The sequence below is a fragment of the Rhinopithecus bieti genome, unplaced genomic scaffold (genome assembly GCF_001698545.2).
Source record: "Rhinopithecus bieti isolate Rb0 unplaced genomic scaffold, ASM169854v2 scaffold_14455, whole genome shotgun sequence".
In the NCBI taxonomy this organism is placed as follows: domain Eukaryota; kingdom Metazoa; phylum Chordata; class Mammalia; order Primates; family Cercopithecidae; genus Rhinopithecus; species Rhinopithecus bieti.
In genome coordinates this window covers 1035497-1048273 of record NW_016807905.1, presented here as the reverse complement: position 1 = coordinate 1048273, position 12777 = coordinate 1035497, and the positions used below count along the sequence as shown (strand labels likewise).

At 49.6% G+C, this 12777-nt stretch overlaps 1 protein-coding gene across 1 annotated transcript in view; it reads right to left on the bottom strand.

Moving 5' to 3' along the window:
• BPIFB1 (BPI fold containing family B member 1) overlaps nt 1-12505 on the bottom strand; it is a 27571-nt gene extending 15066 nt beyond the window's left edge. The window contains exons 1-6 of the mRNA XM_017884123.1: nt 12386-12505; nt 9792-9947; nt 7097-7238; nt 6016-6123; nt 4910-5059; nt 4025-4106 (exon numbers count right to left, since the gene is read on the bottom strand). Coding sequence (XP_017739612.1) covers nt 4025-4106; nt 4910-5059; nt 6016-6123; nt 7097-7238; nt 9792-9906 — 597 coding nt within the window. The 5' untranslated portion in view covers nt 9907-9947; nt 12386-12505. The remainder of the gene's footprint in view (nt 1-4024; nt 4107-4909; nt 5060-6015; nt 6124-7096; nt 7239-9791; nt 9948-12385) is intronic.
• Nucleotides 12506-12777: the final 272 nt, after the last annotated feature.

Here is a 12777-nt window from a genome sequence, read left to right as displayed (position 1 = left end):
TCCCTCCCTCCCTCCCTCTCTCTCTCTCTCTCTCTCTCTCTTTCTTTCTTTCTTTCTTTCTTTCTCACTCCATCACCCAGGCTGGAGTGCAGTGGCGCAATCTCGGCTCACTGCAACCTCCACCTCCTGGGTTCAAGCGATTCTCCTGCCTCATCCTCCCCAATTCTCCTGCCTCATCCTCCCGAGTAACTGGGATTACAGGTGCCCACCACCATGTCCACCTAATTTTTGTATTTTTAGCAGAGATGGGGTTTCACCATGTTGGTCAGGCTGGTCTCGAGCTCCTGATCTCAGGTGATCCTCCTGCCTTGGCCTCCCAAAGTGCTGGGATTACAGGAGTGAGCCACCAGGACCAGCCTAGCCAGATTTTTTTCATGCATCTTATGGAATACTCACAATTATATAAAGCAAGTCATTACATCATCCCCATTTTATTTGTTTATTTTAAATTACTATTATTATTTTTTGAGATAGAGTTTCTCTCTGTTGCCCATGCTGGAGTGCAGTGGCGTTATCTCAGCTCACTGCAACCTCTGCCTCCTGGGTTCAAGTGATTCTTCTGCCTCAGCCTCCCAAGTAGTTGGAATTACAGGCACGCGCCACCGTGCCCAGCTAATTTTTGTATTTTTAGTAGAAATGGGGTTTCTCCATGTTGGTCAGGCTGGTCTCAAATTCCTGACCTCAGTTGATCTACTGGCCTTGGCCTCCCAAAGTGCTGGGATTACAGATGTGAGCCACTGCGTCTGGTCTCAACATTTTCTAAATGAGCTTCTACCAGACGTTCACCTCTTAAACGTACTGTGCCTTTTCTCTTCATGCCAAATAAAATATTCCTAAGACCATCATATCAAATCCAGTGAGTGCAGTGGATTTGCTGATGATAAATGGGATGCTGGCTTTCTCACTCTGCTCTTCCTGCTGAGCTTTTCACCATTAAAGACAGATACTGTGCAAGGAGCATTGTATAATTCTAAGTTTTTGTCATCTTTTCTTTTTTTTTTTATTTTTTTTTATTTTGAGACGGAGTCTCGCCCTATCGCCCAGGCTGGAGTGCAGTGGCCGGATCTCAGCTCACTGCAAGCTCCGCCTCCGGGGTTTACGCCATTCTCCTGCCTCAGCCTCCCGAGTAGCTGGGACTACAGGCGCCTGCCACCTTGCCCGGCTAGTTTTTTGTATTTTTTAGTAGAGACGGGGTTTCACGGTGTTAGCCAGGATGGTCTCGATCTCCTGACCTCGTGATCCACCCGCCTCGGCCTCCCAAAGTGCTGGGATTACAGGCTTGAGCCACCGCGCCCAGCCTTTTGTCATCTTTTCTAGTGGAAAATATATTTTTAACTATTAAAGTGTGATGCCAGATAAAATATGATTTTGCTGGAGGCTGGGAAGAAAATTTACAGCTGGGTCCTACTTTATGAAATTCCCACCTTAAAACAGATAAATAACATTATTCGAAGAAAAAAAATTTTTCTTTCTTACGTAAGAAAATTCCAATTTTATGAAATTTTTCACTTTTGGACTCCCTTTAAAAAACTCCTTGGATATGTACCTTTGCTAACAGGTCAGAGTCTCAACATTCTAACTCTAACAAGCAATTGTCTTGCACTTTGATATCACACAATTCATTATATTCATTGCTCATTATATTCATTATATCACACAATTCATTAATTCATTATATTCACTTCCTGCCTTCTTATCTGTTCTCTCTCTGTCTCTCCCCATTCTCTTCCAAAAACATACTGGAGAAAGGTAGCTTGAATTGGGCTGAATCAACATTGCTTCTGAAATTAACCTTTTAAGATCTTATTTGAGCTTTATTTAGTTTTGATTATTCACCTATTTTCCCTGGCCTCTTTAATATGTAGATATTTCGACTATTAAAATAATGGATCTTCCTTTGACTATACATGCTACTCTTAAGCTTTGGTAGTGCAGAAGCAGAAGTTGAAAATCATAACTCCAGCTTAATAGAGAAACAAACGTAATTGTATATTGTACAGTTGATGTATATTTCACAAAATAGAGATTAAATGATTTACTGTATTTTTATTGAAGGTAAGGACATGGAAACCAATTTGGAGAAAATAAAATCTCCATTTTTTTAAAGTACTCTTAATAAAGTCACATTGTTTGTATAAAGCATTGTGTTATTTATTTATTTAGTTTTTGAGACAGTGTCTTGCTGTGTTGCCCAGGCTGGAGTGCAGTGGCACAATTGTGACTCACTGCAGCCTCAACTTCCTAGGCTCAAGCGATCCTCCTGCCTCAGCCCCCCGAGTAGCTGGGACCACAGGGACACACCATCATGCCCAGCTATTCTAATGTTTTATTTTTTGTAGAGATGGAGTTTCTCTATGTTTTCCAGGTAAGTCTCAAATTCCTGGGCTCAAGTGATCCTCCTGCCTAGACCTCCCAAAGTGCTGAGATAACAGGCGTGAGCCTCTGGCCCTGGCCTAAAATACTGTTTTAAATATGGCTACTGTCATTTTAAAGTACTCTTAATAAAATCACATTATTTTAAAAGGCTTTCCTGGAATGTTTTGTAAATTATTAAATACAATGTACCTATTTGATAATTACAAGTATTGTATAATGACTTCGAAACATAGATCTGATTTAAAGGCTGACACCAAGAACAGCCTCTTAAAAATACTAGTGCATGTGGATGGAGGTGGGAAGGCAAGCTGCAAAAGATCAAAGTGCTCCTGGATGAAAGTAAAAGGATTATGGATATTTTTTCCCCCAATTTTTTCAGTTATTACATTATGTTTTCAAAGAAAAAAGACACCCGGCACTGTGGCTCATGCCTATAATCCCAGCACTTTGGGAGGCTGAGGCAGGTGGATCACCTGAGGTCAGGAGTTTGAAACCAGCCTGGCCAATATGGCGAAAACGCTGTCTCTATTAAAAATATAAAAATTAGCCATGCCTGGTGGTGCTCGTCTGTCATCCCAACCACTTGGGAGGCTGAGGCATGAGAACTGCTTGAACCCAGGAGGTGGAGGTTGCAGTGAGCTGAGATTGCTCCACTGCACTCCCGCCTGGGCAACAGAGCAAGAGCCTGTCTCAGAACAAACAAACAAAAACAAAACTCAAACAAAAAAGTCTTATTACAAGAAATATTAGCTATTTGACAAGGTGTTTTGACCCTAGATGGGGTGGCCCATTGTTAGGATCACATCTTGGAATTTACAGTGGAAATCACTGGTCAATGTGGATGAATTCAATTTACAAAGTTTTAGTATACCTGTGACAAATAGGGGCAACTAAAGTGAGGGTCACCTGTGTTTACTGACTCAGAAAAAAAATCCAAAAGGACCTGGTGGGTGGTGCAGCCCTGAAGACCATAGCCAGATTGATGTGTGACTGTGCCATGCTAGAGCCAGCTCGTACTAGCTTTTGAGAACCAACTGTTAAGTTTCCACAAATTTCTGAGCTGGGTGCTAAGCCCAGACATTGTGACAAATTAAATATATAAACTTACAATTAAATAAATTATGTTAAAGCAAATTTAATAAAGCTTAAAATGCATTGCTTCCTAATTATTTTGCTGTATTTTACTACTATCTATTACTCCTGAGGTCATGTTTATGTATCTGTTTAGTGGAAATATATGGCCGTGTGCTGTTGTACATCTTTTGCCAACTCTGTTCAGTGACATCACACTGGTCGCCTAAAATTGGCCCGGAAGGGAGTATTTCCACCAGGGAAATCCGCAAAAGCTACAAATCAGGGTTGCCTTCCCTCAACAACCCCTCCAGAGACAATTATTAAAAATTTATCAGCACGTCACTGTTCAAGGGCTCCTGGCTGACTTTTAGCAGTCCCATGACCTTGACCTCAACTGTCTGCCTGGGTCAATGGCCCACTCCACTCCATAACTCTTTGCTATCCTGTCCCAGATAATTCTTTCAGCAAAGCCCACCCAAGGAGACTCCCGTCAATTAGCACCAGCTTGCAGTTCCACCCAAGCCCCACAGGGGGCGCAATGTCCACCGGCCAGAGAGGCCCTGATTCCACTCACCTGGTTTTTCACTAGATTCGGCAGGGCTGGCACTAGGAGGTTCATCAACTCCTTAGCTAAGGCGTTCACCAGGAAGGAGAACCTTTCAGGGAAGAGAGCACAAGAGACATTAGGAAGGTGAGAGATGATCACCCCCTCCCCTATTTTACAGAGGGGGAAGCTGAGTCTAGGTGAGGAAGGAACCTGCCCAAGGTCACAGGACGTGTTAGAGATGGGGCTGGGCTGGGAGTAGCCCCTAAGCCAGGTGTAGGCAGCAGCAAAGAGTTATCAGAAAGCAGCGGCTGGGTGTTGTCATTGGAACTTTATACTGGGCACTGGGATGATGGGGGCTGGCATTGCTCGCTGTCCTGCTAAGAAGGGAAGGGGGGTGCGCCATGTTTTTGGGCACCACCATGCCCGTGCACTGTTCTGAGTGCTTGATGGCTGTTGCCTGATCAGTTTTCTCACCACTGCCTGGAAGGTGTCATTACCTGCACTTTACAGGTGAGGAAAGTGAGACACAGGGTGGCCACTTGGCCACCATCACCCAGAGAGCAAATGAAGAGAATGCGTTGGCCTGACCCAATGACTTTGTTTTTGCCCCTGGCTCCACCTACACCTGCCCTGGGTGTTTGGAGTGGCTTCTAGGCCTCCACCTTCAAAGATTTGCCCCACCTTCTGGTGTCATGCCTGAAACCCACCATTGTTGCTTCCGACCTTGAGGTCCTGAACTTCCCTTGGCATCACAGATTCCCTGGAAGGAGCCCCAGATCAGGAATCAGGAGGGGATAAGCCCCTTTCTTTCTCTAGGCCTCAGTGTTCTCCATTTGTAAAATGGGGGAAATCCACCACCTGGCGTTCCTTCCAGGCAGAATGGGAGCCCAGCTGGCGGCCAGCGACACTCACTTATGCAGCAGTTGGATGCGCAGGCTCTCATGGCTGGTGGCACAGTCACTGAGGACCAGGCGGGTGGGACCACTTGCACTGGTGTCCATGCGGACGATGGCTTGGGCCTCAGTCTCCATGTGGAATTCCACGATGGTCTTGACCAGGGGCCTGGTGGGTGGAGGCACCTGACCATGTGAGCACCAGGCAAGCTCAGGCTGGAGCAACCCTGCCGTCCATCTCTGTCTTCCAGCCCTCACCTCCTTCCTCAGTCTCCTTTGCTGTTTCTCCTCATCTCCACCCAGCTTCACCCCAGCATGTCCCAGGCTCAGTTTTCAGATTCCTCTTTGGTTGAAACCTCTTTCATCTGCTGACAACTTCCAAACTTACCCCCAGCCCCCTACTCCGAAGTCTCATGGGCTTCTCAAGTTTAGCGCATGCAACACTGGACTGGCTCTTCCCCAGACCTGCTCCTCTCATGGCCTTGCCTGTCTTGGTTACTGACTACTCCATCGTGCCAGGGGTGTAGGCAGAACTCTTGGAGTCATCCTTGACTTCCCTCTCTCTCCCCCCGCATACACACACATATTCAGTTTCCCGGGATATCCTGGTGTCCCCACCTACCTCCAAAACATATCCAGAATCCAATCAACTTCTCAGCACCTTCCTGCCCCAAACCCTGTTCTAAGCCATCATTGTCTCTCCTGAATTGTTGCAGTAGCTTTGGGATAGCCTTCCTGTCTCCACTCTTGCCCCCAGAAAGTCTTTTTTCCCCACAGCAGCCAGGAGTCTTTAAAAATGTTAAAGCACAGCATATTCCTCCTCTGCTCAGTATCCTCCCTGGCTCCCATCTTACTGAGCAAAAGTCAAGTCCTTATCTTCTTCCAAGAGGCCTTGCATGATCTGGCCTCGGCTGCCTGCCGGCCTCATCTCCCACCATGCCCCCTCTCTCTTTCCCCTGTCTTTGCCTTTATTTGAGCAAGGCAAGTTCATTGCTGCCACAGGGCCTCTGCACTTGCTCTTCTCTCTGCTCGGAGCTCTCTTTTCCAGACATCTGCATGGTGGGGGAGGGGGAACGAGCAGATGAGCCTATCAAGCCTACTGTACTTGATGGAGGGGTCACTCACGTGTTGAATCCGGCCACCATGTCCAGGGGGATCTTGACTAGCATCTCCTGGTCATTGGCCGAGGGCTTCACCTGCAGCTGGAGGATGTTAGCTGTGGTGACCTTGAGCCTGGATAGGGTTTAGGAGAGATCAGAATCATGCCTCCCACTCATTGTTCCCAAACTCACTCCCTCTCTATCTTTCCTGTCTTCCTGGGGTGCCTAGACAGCAGCGAGACCCTAGTCCTACCCACTGACTCCTCTCCAGATAGTCTTGCCTCCATCCCTCCCCTCCAGTCCTGCTCACAATGCTATCGTGGTGCCTTCTCTTCTAGGTGGTGACTCCCAGCTCCTTGAGCTGACTCATAAGACCCTCTGTGACCTGACCCTGCTGATCCCTTACTCCTAGTCTTGAGGTTTGAGCTCTAGCCATTCTGACCGACTGTCACTTCTCCATGCCTTTGCCCAGGCTGATTCCTCTACCTGGATGCCATTTGCTTCTTGTCTCCTGGTGAGTGTTGAGTCATCGGCTCAACTGTCACCTCCAGTGAGAAACATCACCTCATCCCTTCCCTGTGCCACCCCAGACAACCTTGCTCTGGGTATTTTTTTGAGACAGAGTCCCGCTCTTGTCGCCCAGGCTGGAATGCAACGGTGCCATCTTGACTCACTGCAACTTCCACTTCCCAGGTTCAAGCGATTGTTCTGCCTCAACCTCCTGAGTAGCTAGGATTACAGGCTTCTGCCACCATGTCCGGCTAATTTTTGTATTTTTAGTAGAGATGGGGTTTTGCCACATTGGCCAGGCTGGTCTCGAACTCCTAACCTCAGGTGATCTGCCCACCTTGGCCTCCCAAAGTGCTGGGATTATAGGCTTGAGCCACCGTTCCTGGCTTTGCTCTGGGGTTGTTGCATTAGGGTTCCTGCGTCACTGTCTTATGGTTCTTGTTAACTATTCTGGGAGCTTCTTGAAGGAGGGGCTTTGTTTGATCTATTCTTTGTGATCTGACACAGGCCAATGCTTGCAGACTGGTTGACTGAGCATGCAGAGTGTGTCCCAGGCAGAAAGGGGCTAGCTCCTGGTGTGGTCCCGCTTCACTCACCAGATGATGTACTTCAGGAGGGTGTTCACCAGGCTGCCCAGCACAGGGATGCCTCCGGCTGGCTGTTCCCGTATGGCACCAAGCAGTGGCAGCCGCTGCAGGATGCTGGTGGCATTGTGGTCCTTCAGCTCCTGTGTCAGCTCTGGAGGCAGACCCCAGGGATTAGGGCTCAGGAGGAGGGGCAAGAAGGAAGGCTTGGTGGAGGCTCCAGGCTGGGAAGGGGTATCACTCGAGGCTGCCTGAGGTAAGGCGAGGGTGTAGCCATCTCTACTATGGTAGAGGTCAGGACCAGCCTGTCAGTCCCCACTGTGTAGATGTAGCCTTGAGGACAGTAGCCCAGATGGGTCATTTTCACATCAGGAGTGAGGCTGGGACCATTCACACCCCTGAGCATTGCCAGCCTCTGTGGGGATTGTTGGCCACTACACCCAGCACCTGGACCTGCACTCATCCCCTTAGCCAGTTGCAAGCACTTCTAGGGCCAAGAGGCAGGGAACCCTCAAAACCCTGTTTGGGGCTGTTTTGCTGCCAAAGCACACTTGTTAACAATTGTCTGGCATCCATATCCTATGCATATGTGGTCCAAAAAGCCTCACATGCTGAGCAGAGGAAGGATGAGCCAAGACAGAGGCATAGGGGGTCAGGAGCCCTGGATTCTTGTCCCAGCCAACTTTTTGTGAGCAGCTGGAGCCCATCTGGCTCCTGTGCAGAGCAGGTCAGAAGTGCTGGAGAGCTGATGCCCCAGGAGCTGACTTCAGCCAGTGATTGGTGAGAGTTGGTGTATCAATACCTCAGCTCCCACACCCCTCAGGCAGGATGGCTCAGATGTGTGTCCCTCATTGTGTTTCAGAGCTCCTGTGTTATAGCCTCCTAGCTGCAAATCCACCCACTTTGCCTGCTCTGTGATAATGGAACTGGGCCCTGTGAATATTTCTTTTTTGCCATTTGGCACAGTGTTAAGCCCTTTCAGTGGAGACTCTGGAGGGGAATGGGGGAGGAAGAGGATTCCCTTCATGGCCCTGGTGTGCTCCTCTTGCCAGGTTCCTATGGTGTCACTGCCCAGTGGCTTTTGCTGAGTGACTTCTGCAGGCACCCTGGCTAGCTTCTAGGCGGTTCCCCAGAGATAGCTTCCCTGTGAGTTAACAGCATTCCCCTTCCTCCAGGGGCAGCTTCCCAGATAATTTTATCGGCTCCCTGGCAGATAGTTCTCCACCCACTAGCCTCAGTTTGCCAACTGTGGACCAGCTCTGGCCTGGGACAAGGCAGCAAACTTCTCCACCACACAGTGGACTTTAACCACAGCCTCTACAATGAGGGCTGGGGAGGACTGTCTACCTCTGAGCTTGCTCTGTCCTTGGCTACCCCCTCCATCCCTAGGTTATCCTTTAGAGCTCTCTTTTCCCTCTTAGCCAATTCCCCATTCCTCCAATCCCCTGGTAATACTTCTTTACATTAAACTTACCTGTTGGGATTACTGTGTGGTTTCTGTCTCATGATTGGCCCTAACAGATGCAGTTGCTAGGCAGGACTGAGCTCCAGTCACCACAGTGGTAACTGGCTTGGACATGCACCCCTCATGGGATGCCTTCCCTTCCCTGCCTTGCCTCCCCACGCTCCTGTAGGTGTTTCTGGGATCACCTTCAAAACCAACCACTTGTACACAACTCCTTTTAGGAGAGCCTAAAGCATGGTTGTTCCTCTCTAAGTTCCTTCTGGCTGAAATTCCACACGCTTGAGTTTCACGGTGTGGATCCAGGCCACCTCTGCCTCCCTCCAACCTCTCAGAGCTCTCTGCTTCCTATCCTTACTTGGGAATCCATCTTCTGGTTACAGAGCCTGTTGGTCCCACAGGACCTGCCCCTGCCTCTGCCCCTCTGGCCATGACCCAGGCCTCTAGTCCCCCCGAATCCAGGGGTCTGTCCTCTAAGTGCTCAGGTGGCCTCCAGAGCTGACAGGTGACAGATGAGACTTTAGAGCAGTGGTTCTCCACTGGGATGATTTTGTCCCCTAAGAGACATTTGTCAGTGTCTGGAGACCTTTTTGGTTGTCACAGTTGGGTTAGGGATGCTGTTAAACATCCTAAAGTGAACAGGACACCCCCCATCATAAATAGTTGTTTGGCCCACAACGTCAGAAGTGCTGAGGTTGAGAAGCATGGCCATAGCATTCATAAAGCTCTAGTCAATTCCAATGACCCAGTGAAGAAGGCCCTCTTATTTGTGTCCCGAGGAAGAAGTTGAGACTCAGGGACTGGCCCAGTGCCCCAGAGCTGGAGAGTGATACACTGTGCCTGGGACCCAGGCTGCCACACTTGCAGTCAAGGGTCTCTGCTCTGGGGAGGAGGAGCACACTGGGTCTAACTAAGAGGGGGTGCTCTGACGATGAGATTTCAGGCGAGGGCAGCGGGAGAGGCAGCTGCGTCACTGCACACAGTGGCCGCATTCCCCTTCTGCAGGCTGTGGAAACTCAGGGTTTTGGGATTGTGGAATTTAAGAAGGGGTTCTTGGAATCGTGGATTCTTGAGATCACAGACTCTCCAGACCTTTACAACTCACCACTCATGTTCACCCACGTCCTGGGATCTCAGCCATGCCTTGCACATCCCCCATGATGAGGAACTGTCTCCCTCCTTTGGGAAGCGGCCCCACCTACCCCCTTGTGTTATGGCAGCCAGGTCCGAAGGGACAAAACTTACTTTCTTTGATGACTTTTGGTCCGAGGATGAGAACTGCAGTGGGGCTGAGGGTGGCTTGAGTCAAGGTGGTTGCCAGCAAACCACAGAGAAGGGTGAAGGTCCACGGGCCGGCCATCTTCCCAGGTGTCAGAGAGCAGCAAGTGCTGGATGCCAGACCTGGGGTGAGCACAGAGGACCCTGAGGCAGAGAGGCCAAGGGCAGGCCCATGATGCCCAGTGACCTGGGGCACGGTGTCCAGGAGAGGCTGTTTAGTGCAGTGTTTAACTGCCTGGGCTAGTTGTGTGGCCTTAGGCAATCAACATAACCTCTTTGTGCCTCAGTTTTCTTATCGGAAAAATGGGGATAATGATCCCAACTTCACAGAGTTGAGGGATTAAATGAGTTAATATCTGGAAAGCATTTAGCACCGTGTCTTTCACATGGTAAGCACTTGGAATGTATTAGCCATTTTCTTACAGAAAATCCAGCAACAGTACTCAGAACAAAGAACTTCTGCTTCCTGTGTCCACTACACCTCAGTCTGACACTTAAAACCCTTTATGGTTCACCCTCCGCTGACCTCACCTCCTGCTTTCTCTCCCCTTGTTCTAGCAAGTTCCAAGCAGTTGGAAGGTCTCAGAACATACTCTGTTCTCTCCTGCGTCTGTGCCTTTGCTCTTGCTGTTCCTTGCTTCCTGGAATGCTTTTCTCCTCCCATATCTCCCTGATGAACTCCTATTCATCCTTTAAAACCCTGCCAAGATTTTTCACTTTCCCTATAAAGCTTCCCCTGTCCTGCAGACAGGGACTCTGGACCACACTTGGAGAAATGTTGTCCTGGGGCCCAGGACATGAAGGTTGGAGGTAGGAAGGAAATGAGGAGCCAGGTAGGACTCAAAGTTGTGAAAAAGCTGTTTGCTTAATCTGCAATACTAAGGGGGTTGGAGAGGGACTGGATGGCTTCTTCGAGCCAGGGAAAGAAAGTCAGAGAGAGAGAGACAGAGAGAGAGAGAGAGAGAAAGGACCATGTGGCTCACGCCAGGGAGAGGAGCTTGGGGGTATTCTGGCCCCTTGGCTGCTCTGTCCCCTCCCTCCACAGGGGTGGGGCATCAACACCTGTAACCCAGTCCCAAGTTTTCCAGCTCGCACCCTGGCTCTGCCTGCCAGTCCCCCATGGAAGCGCCTGCCCCTGTGGACTGTCTGCTTGGAGGGAGGGGAGACACTGCAGAGATATGAGGCCCTCGCTTGGTTTAGCATGTGGGTTTCTCGTTGCCAAAGACAAATGTGGCATCCGGATGACATGTGTCTCCTGTGCCCTGGAGCAGTGTGAGCTCTTCTGAGACCCTTGCAATAATGATTCAGCTTCTGCCTCCCTGACCAAGCTGTGAGCTCTGGGAGGGAGGTCTGGGTCTGCCTGCTCCCTGCTGTGCCCCTGGCATCCAATATAATATTTGTCATAGAGCAGGTGCTTAATAAATGGCTGCTGAATAAATACACAGCCTCTGGAAGTCCCGAAAAAATTGGAAATCTGAGCCTGCTAAGCTGAAAAGGTTAGTGTTAGGAGGCCTGAGGGTGGAGAGGAAAATATTATTGGCTTGGCAGCCATATGAACCCTAGTTGGAGGCCGGCCTCTAACACTTGCTCTGTGATCTTCAACAAGTGACTTACCCTTTCTGTAAAATGGGGAATAATTACAGTACTTATGTCACAGGCTTTTTGGGAAGATTAAATGAGACAATCTATTTGTGGCCTGGCATGGCCAAGTGTTCAGTAAATGGTAGCTTCCACGATGGTTACCACAGGTATTATCACTAATGTTGGAGTCAGAAGGAGAAATCTTGCAGCCAAAGCCAGAAGACAGAGCTGAACCCCCGCATCAAGGCGCCCCTGTGGCCCCACTCCATATTTTTCTCGCAAATACCTTGACTCTGTCTGTCCTGCATTATCTGTACACACTGCTTAGTCCTCTTTGGATCAGAGGAACCCAGGGACCCATGAGGATGGTAGCATCCCCATTTCCCTCCTGTGGAAAAGCCTCTCCTCCCCCAGATCCAGGCACCACACACGCCCTGTCATGTGGCACCTGCTCTCCCGGCCTTTGCTTCTGCTAGTTCCCCTTCGTGGAATATCTCACTCTCTTCCTTTGCCCAGTCACCTTCTACTTGGCTTTGCAACCAACACATCACCTCTTCCAGGAACCCTTCTTTGACTGTCCTCCACTCCCATGTCGCTGGGTCTTCCTTGGGCTCCACATTGTCCTACACTGGGAGTTCTTTGAGGGACAGAGTCTGCGTCTCATGCTTCTTTTGTCCCAGCACCACTGCAGCACAACTGGGCACAGAGCAACAGGTATGCGCAGAGTGGGTTTATGTCACTAGGACGAGGTCAGGAAAAGACTCAGCCAGCCCCATCCCTTCGTCACTGCCCTTTGGTCCTCTGGGCGAGGGAGCTGGGCATCTCTCTACACCTGGCCCTGACCCTCAGCAGATCCTGACTCACCGAGGGCCCTTCACTGAGGGCGAGCCTCCCCTGTACTCCTGACCTGACCCCAACAGGTATCTCTAGCTCAGAACCTTCCTGGCAACTTCGGCTTTCAACCCCTTCCCTACTTTTACCTGGGCACGCTGGAGTCCTCGGCCCGCTCCTCTCCTCTCCCAGGAGTTGGGTCTGGAAGTCCAACCTTATATCCTGCACACCCCAGCACAGACTTTGTCTTTGGGCAGAGGCCTCAGACCGGGCCAAGGTCTCCAAGGTAAATATTTGTGGCTTCTGGTGAACCACAGCCCCGCCCGGAGGCAGCCTTGGGACTCCAGCTTCCTGAGGTTTGGAGAAAGGAAGGTCCAGGCTGAGAGAAGCACAGTGCATATAGCAGAATAAGCACTCCGTAAATGTGAGTGGCCATTGCTGTTAATATTATTATTGCTTATAATAGGATGAGCCTTTGTAGAGGGATTACAACAATTGTTTAGTCCAGATAATCAAATTGGGAAAAGGAAGGAGTAGCCTT